The sequence below is a fragment of the Quercus lobata genome, unplaced genomic scaffold (genome assembly GCF_001633185.2).
Source record: "Quercus lobata isolate SW786 unplaced genomic scaffold, ValleyOak3.0 Primary Assembly Scq3eQI_145, whole genome shotgun sequence".
In the NCBI taxonomy this organism is placed as follows: Eukaryota; Viridiplantae; Streptophyta; class Magnoliopsida; order Fagales; family Fagaceae; genus Quercus; species Quercus lobata.
The window spans coordinates 238-7,240 of NW_022154897.1; the positions used below are offsets into that span (position 1 = coordinate 238).

A 7,003-nucleotide genomic window follows, 5' to 3' on the forward strand; every position below is an offset into this window, starting at 1 on the left:
AAAACTTCTAGAATATCAAAGATTAATAACTATATCATTAATCAATTGCTTAAATTGCAAGTTTTGTTGTTTAAAATTATACATTAAAAAAGGTTTATGAATCATATAATAAATAATATCTGACTGACACAAAATTTGATATGTATGTTAAGAGTGTAAAGAACATACAATTTAACGGTTAAATTTTCAAAATATATAGCAATGTTAATTTTTTAAATTTAAGTTGTAGCCTTAAATTACAACCAATTTTATAGTTAAATTTTATTCTTTTTGAAAATTTTTGAAATTATTATTATTTTTTAAATGCAAGCTGTACTCAAATCCCTGATGATTATATAAATTTTTATTGAGAGACCTGATAATTAAGAAGCTTTAAAATTTGGTTATAGAATGGGATGATACGAACCTATTGATTTATATAATAAGAAGTTATATGAATTTGTTAGAGTTTATGACTATAGAGCCATATATATGCAATTATGCAGTAAGAACGAAAATATTTTGTTTTACTAGAAAAACTAAAACGGTTACTAGAAATAAATTGATAAGTTTGATTTTACATAAACAATCTTATCATACTTTGTCCTAGCATATTATTATTATTGAAGTGGGAGTTACGTAAAATATTTTTTTTCTTTCATTCTTATAAATGAGTTTTGACCCTAATGACATCAATTTATAAAAAGAGAGAGTAAGACTTTCGTTTTCGCTTTTAGAAGGGAGAGTGTATTGCAACTGATTTACCAGCTATATAATAAATACTATGTTGAACTGATTCTTAAAAAAAAAGTTTTATAAAAAATGATTTCCAACTACTTGCGTTATCTCTTGAATTATTTATTTATGTAATTAATTAAGATTATTACTCAATTCCACACTCATAAACAAAAATGATATATAATGGATATATAGACATCTTAATTATTATTTTTTTTGAGAAAATATAGACATCTTAATTAGATTCTTAAAGTCACTATTGTTTTGACTAAATGAGTATGATGACTTTGAAATATGAAGACTTTCATGTGGAAAAAGATCAAAAGAGATCAAAATAAGGGTCTTCCTCACATAAAATAAAACTTTGGTCCAAATGTCTCAGTTTCTCACACATGCATAATCTATTTTGGACACATATGTATCCGCATCCAGTGCATTCAAACAAGGGAGATGCCCACTCCAACCTAATGATGTTCCCTCTTTGTATGATTAAACATGCTCAAGCCTCTTGAAGATCACATCACACATGCTTTTCTATTCTACTCATATCGCTTTTTTCCTGCAAAGTGTGATTATTTTCTCTTCCACAGTGGGTTGCATTGATAAGCCCTAGACCAAAAATAAACATTTAAATCTCTTCATGGCCCCATAAGTCTCATTGGTCAATCGTCAAAGATTTGATATATATGAAAGGAAACCAACTTTGAGACATAGATTTGTGTGTATATATAATTAACTAGATCTCTAGATTGAATAAAACTAATGTTTAAAAAAGAAAGGACATTGGTTTTTACCCTCTATTAGTGCATTAGTCATGATTATTAATGCATGATTCACCCAAAATATGATTATCAATCCGCATGCATATCAGTGGCTAATGTGATTGACATCTTGATTATCAAGTTGGCATGCGGTTCAACTCAATTTGAACTAAACTTAATCTTCTACTAATTTCATCATGAGTTTTTAACCTCTTACTAATTTCATCAATTTTTTTTTTTTTTTTTGATATGGCAAATGTGGTTAGTAATTAGCATTCTCAAATAGCACTTTAAGTATACATATAACCAAGATTGTCAAAATCGAGATTCTACGTAGGATCGAATCGTGGATCGTAGGATCGGATCGTGGATCGTAAGATCCTACCTATTTTCAGATTTTAAATAAAAAAACCTATTGATAGTGACTTTGTATGCTATATAATCACTTAAAATATGAATTCATCCATTAAAAAAAAATTGCATCATAAAATGTAATTTGCACACACTACATTGTTCTTATGTCATTCTAACGAAATAAAATATATTTAACTTTTGACATAATGTATCTAAAAAGTTCAGTACATGTTTAATTAGCAACTAAGTACCAAAATATTATCTACACATATGGAAAATGTTTTCCAAATTCTAAGTTCCAAATCCGAAATAAGTTAAGCTAGTTAGCATATAAAAACTAGCTAACTACAAATTTACAATATGTAATCCAAAAGAGAATTCACAATCTAAGGTAAACTAGCTAATTACAAATATAAAATCCAAAAGAAAATTCTCATTCTAAGGTTATTCTAATCTAATCACTGTCATTTTCATATCCCATTTCATCATCTATATCCTTCCTAGTATCAACATCCAAAACGTTAAACTTAAGTACTATAGGTTTTTTTAAGATTTTATGTTGACATAGGGGTAAATTTGGGACTTCAATTCATTATTGGGCTTGTGGATTTAGGTAGATTATCTTACCCAAATGAATCCCACTTAAAAAAAATAATAATAAAAAAAAAAATTTAAGCCAAATGGTAGGATCGGTAGGATCCCACACGATCCTACGATCCTACACGATCTTATATACGATTCTATCATTTTTGCGATCCTGTTACGATTTTAAACTTTTTAGTGATGTGAGATAGTAAAATCGTGCGATTTTACGACCCGGATCGTGATTTTGATAACCATGCATATAACAATCTCCCGCTTGTACAAAAATTAATATTTATTGCATATATCCATGTGCATAATTTTGGAAATGGTGTATTCAAAACATGATTTTAGTTATAGTTTTGAAATTGTAAAATTGTGTTTTGAATCCATAAATTCTGATGATGTAGTGCACACGCTGTACACACAGGTGTAAAATTCACAGCTCTCCTTGTTGGAATATCTAAATCTTGTTGCTTGAGCCCACTTGGATATGTGTCCACGCAGGGTCAAACGCCCTTAGAATATCTTTCGAATATCCATGCAATACAAACGAATGGGCAATGGCATTTGGCTTTTATTGTCTCTCTCTTCCCCTTAATTAATCAGTTTCTGGGAATGACAAAAATGTAAGAATGTAACAGTGTCACTATTTTGATCAACTCAAAATATATATTTCCTTCTCGCAAAAATGAGTAAGAAAGTTTCAATAGAAAAAGAGCAAATTTCTTATTAGAAAAGAGGAATTTATGCATCGTTCCATCTTTTATAACAAGGTGATATCTTTCCCTTTGTTTTTCTTTTTATTATTGTCCAATTGTAGACCATTCGAGTTGACCAAGGAATTAAAATTATAGGCTAAACACTGTTTATACTTCTACTACAGATACACTAACCAAAAAAAAAACCCAGTTTAGCAAAGCCTTAAACTAAGTACTAAAATATATTTATTAACTCCTAAAAAAAGCGAGACAGAAGATTTGGACTCCACTTTAAATCGTTGGATTCTTGAGTAAGAAAGGCACATCATTGAACATATTATAAAGGAGATGATACTGAATCCTTTTTTTTTCCCACACAAAAAGAACTATATTTTGTTATTTAACCAAGAGATCCTGATCGATCATGCAAATACCGACACCTAAATAACTTCGACAGTAGGTTGTTCCATTTTGCGTGATGCTGAGAATTCATAGATAAATATTAAAACTGCTTGGTGGATTCGTTGCATGAAAGTGGAGATGAAGTACTGCATGGATGAATTGACTATATTGTCGAAGTCGGCATGTGAATAAACCCTCTAGGCCAAGTCGAAGTCATTCCTTTCTTGTAACAAGTTTCTTGGCCACAAAGCTTAGAACCTCCATATTATCCCTTTTATATAGCCTTGTTAGAGCGTCAGAGGCAACAGTGTCAAGAAAGTATTGAATCGTTTTAAACTAGAAAAAAAAAAAAATTAAGAGTCATGCCAACAAACTATCAATCTGATTCAGAGGACCAAGCTTTTTCATTGGGAAGATTGTTTGGTCGTGAAAAGCCTTTGCATCAGGTCTTCGGAGGAGGAAAAGGTAATCTTCACCTTTTAACTTGATGCATTTGATGATTTTTTTAAATATTTTTTTTTTGAGAAACAAAAATTTGAGGAAAATAATAATTAAATAGATGCAACATATTAATCCCTTCTTTATTCAATAAAAATTTTGTCACAAATATTGTCCTCAATATTGCCTTCAGAATTTCGAAAAAGCTCCAAAGTGTAATGGAATGACCACATGAATGCCTTACATTTTCTTAACCTGCGCGCATTGCCTAGTTCCACACATCATGAACATAATATTCTTTAATTCAATTTGCACAGTCATTTCTGTTATTTTTCTCAGTGAATTCTATTTTCCAAAATCATGGAAATTAATTTCAATTTACTACTTTCTATAAAATGGGACTTGCACCGTGATAGCGGGCCATTGCTATTCATTGCACCATGTCATAGCAAAAAATTATATGGTGCCTTTAAAAGTTTATTCATCATTGGCCATTTGGCACGCGCAAGATATATATAATTTTTTTTTCTTTACAACTTATTAAAAGGTGTCAAATTGTTACAATATTACTTTTATATGGATTTATCATTAACTTCACATCAATTATAATTGTGGAACCGGGGCTAGAAATAGAATAATGAAATTCATAATAATTAATATACTACAAGAAAGAGTTATGCTTCATATTATGTTGGGTGTATTTTTGCAGTTGCTGATATACTATTATGGAAGGACAAGAAACTATCAGCTACAATCCTGATTGGATTCACGATTATATGGTTTCTTATTGAAGTTGTGGAGTACCATTTTGTTACACTTCTTTGTCACAGCCTCATCCTCGCAATGCTCATTAATTTCATCTGGACTAACGTGTCAAGACTAATGGACTGGTAATCACTAATAAATTCTTAAAGTTTGTGTATTCATCATCACCTAGCATCCTTGACTAGTAATCACTCAAGCTTTCTAATAAATTTTTGTGCTATATCTCAGGACTCCACCCTATATCCCTGATATTAGACTTTCGACAGAATCGACATTTAGATACTTCATAGCAAAACTGAATTGGTTCTCGTACAAATTCTACGAAATTTCAAGTGGGAAAGATTTCATATACTTGATTGTGGTATGTAAAGCTATGTTCCCTCCACAACTCCATTTGACTACTACTCTATGAAGATTTGACATATATAATATACTTGAGTGTTTGATATGTATACAGGCAATCGCTAGCCTTTGGATCTTGTCTGTTATTGGGACTTATATGAGCTCTTTGAATCTTCTATATATTGGTAACATCCTAGACCTTTCTTTAACAAATATGTTGTAGCTCGTAACTTTGTTTGAGGCTAATTGCTAATGTGTGTTTCTCTTTGCTGTTTTGAAGTCTTTCTCTGCGCACACACACTACCTGTTTTTTACGAAAGATATGAAAAGGAGGTGGATTATTTTGCTAACAGAAGCAACCGAGACTTGAAGAAATTCTACAGGAAATTTGATTCGAAAGTTCTTAACAAGATTCCAAGGGGACCAGTGAAAGATAGGAAATACAAATAAGTACTAAAAAGTTGTGAATTTGAAGATAATTTGTAAAATGAGTGTGAAAATTCAGGAGAAACATCTGTAAAAAAATTTATGTGATGCTTAGTATAAAAAAATATTAAATAAATATAAACTGCATATGTTTACTAAAGATTTGCTTTTGCACAAGAATTATCTCCGGCATTTATTTATTTTTTTTTATATTAATTTTCTCTTGCATTTAAGACGCAAATCCATGATAAGCATCAGAGCCTCATATATAGTTTGAGTTGGCTAATTTAAGGAATTATACCTTATATCATGAAAATGTGCTTCTTTTTTCTTTGAGTAAAATTTAAGCGAGTTCATTGGATATCTCATTTAATAGAAAAATAGAAGTGGTCTTGGTCTTCTTCTTCTTCTTCTTTTCCTACGGTTTATGGTCTCACTTTTATTACATCAATTTGTATGTCATATTTTGTCACCAAATTTCCAAAAGTAAAAAATGTTAAGATTTAGATCTAAGTTGGCATGGTAAAAAAAAAAATCCAAGTTGGCTAATTCCAATATCAAAATATGTGTTTATAAGGATTACAATTATTGCAAAATTACTAATAGAAGTATGGAGCTTAGCTGTTGTTAAAGATTGAGAGTTTAAGGAGAATCAATTAAGGTTGAGTTTGGGAACTTGGATTTGGATTTCAAATCAAGGGATTTCAAATCCATTGATTTTATGAGTTATTTCAAATCCAAGCATTTTAAAGGTTTAAAATCCATAGTAGATTTCTCAAATTCAAATCTTTGATCTTTTTTAAACTTTCCAAAAAAGTTATTTGGATTTTAATCACTCAAATCCAAATTCAAATGCCTTAATTATATCATCCAAACACCAATGAAAATCCGAGTTAAGCAGATATTTTGCTCGACCCTTGCTTGAGCAAGATTGCGGGAAAAATTATGAATTTGTTGCACCGACTGGTTTGATTTAATATTATTCTATATATAACCACATCCCTTGTGACGCAATTTTCATTGGGAAAAATAGTCGGTTTAAACCTATTGAAAGATCTTTGATTCGTTGAGACCAAACGTCAAAAAACCTCTTCCGGGTGTTTCTCTTTGAGAGTTCCTATGTATGAGCCTTAAAAATGAGATTGTTCTTGAGTTTAACACACAATGAGTGTTGTTAATCCAAACCATAGAAAAACCTACCTCTAGAGTTATTTTGAGTTCCATTCAGGATTTGTTGCAAACGAGTTCGTTCATAGAGGAAGTTTTATGTGAGGATTTCAAAATTCTAGGGCCATTATAATGAAAGTCTTTTGTTAAGGTTGCATAAGACTCTAGGAATACAAAGGTTTTGTAAGTATAGATTGTTGTGATCATTTCTTCTATAATAATTTTTTATACAGAGTTTAGTAATGTCGGACATGGCTTTTCCTTTGAGAAGAATTCTTAAATTTTTTCACTTGTCACCAAAATCCTATTGTGATATATTAATTGATTGTGTTTATTGCTTTTAGATTA

The 7,003-nt window shown here is 30.3% G+C and overlaps 1 protein-coding gene across 1 annotated transcript; it reads left to right on the forward strand.

Annotated features, from left to right (window-relative positions):
- Nucleotides 1-3,827: 3,827 nt before the first annotated feature.
- LOC115973572 (reticulon-like protein B14) lies at nucleotides 3,828-5,628 on the forward strand. Its single transcript, XM_031093838.1, has 5 exons — nucleotides 3,828-3,982; nucleotides 4,665-4,845; nucleotides 4,949-5,081; nucleotides 5,178-5,247; nucleotides 5,343-5,628. Exons 1-5 carry the CDS (start codon nucleotides 3,880-3,882, stop codon nucleotides 5,510-5,512), a joined length of 657 nt encoding a protein of 218 aa, XP_030949698.1. The 5' UTR covers nucleotides 3,828-3,879; the 3' UTR covers nucleotides 5,513-5,628.
- Nucleotides 5,629-7,003: the final 1,375 nt, after the last annotated feature.

Coding starts and splice junctions, on each gene's coding strand:
- LOC115973572 (XM_031093838.1), top strand. CDS start 3,880: ATGCCAACAAACTATCAATCTGATTCAGAGGACCAAGCTTTTTCATTG. Junction 4,846..4,948: donor GTGTCAAGACTAATGGACTG/GTAATCACTAAT, acceptor GCTATATCTCAG/GACTCCACCCTATATCCCTG. Junction 5,082..5,177: donor ATTTCATATACTTGATTGTG/GTATGTAAAGCT, acceptor ATATGTATACAG/GCAATCGCTAGCCTTTGGAT.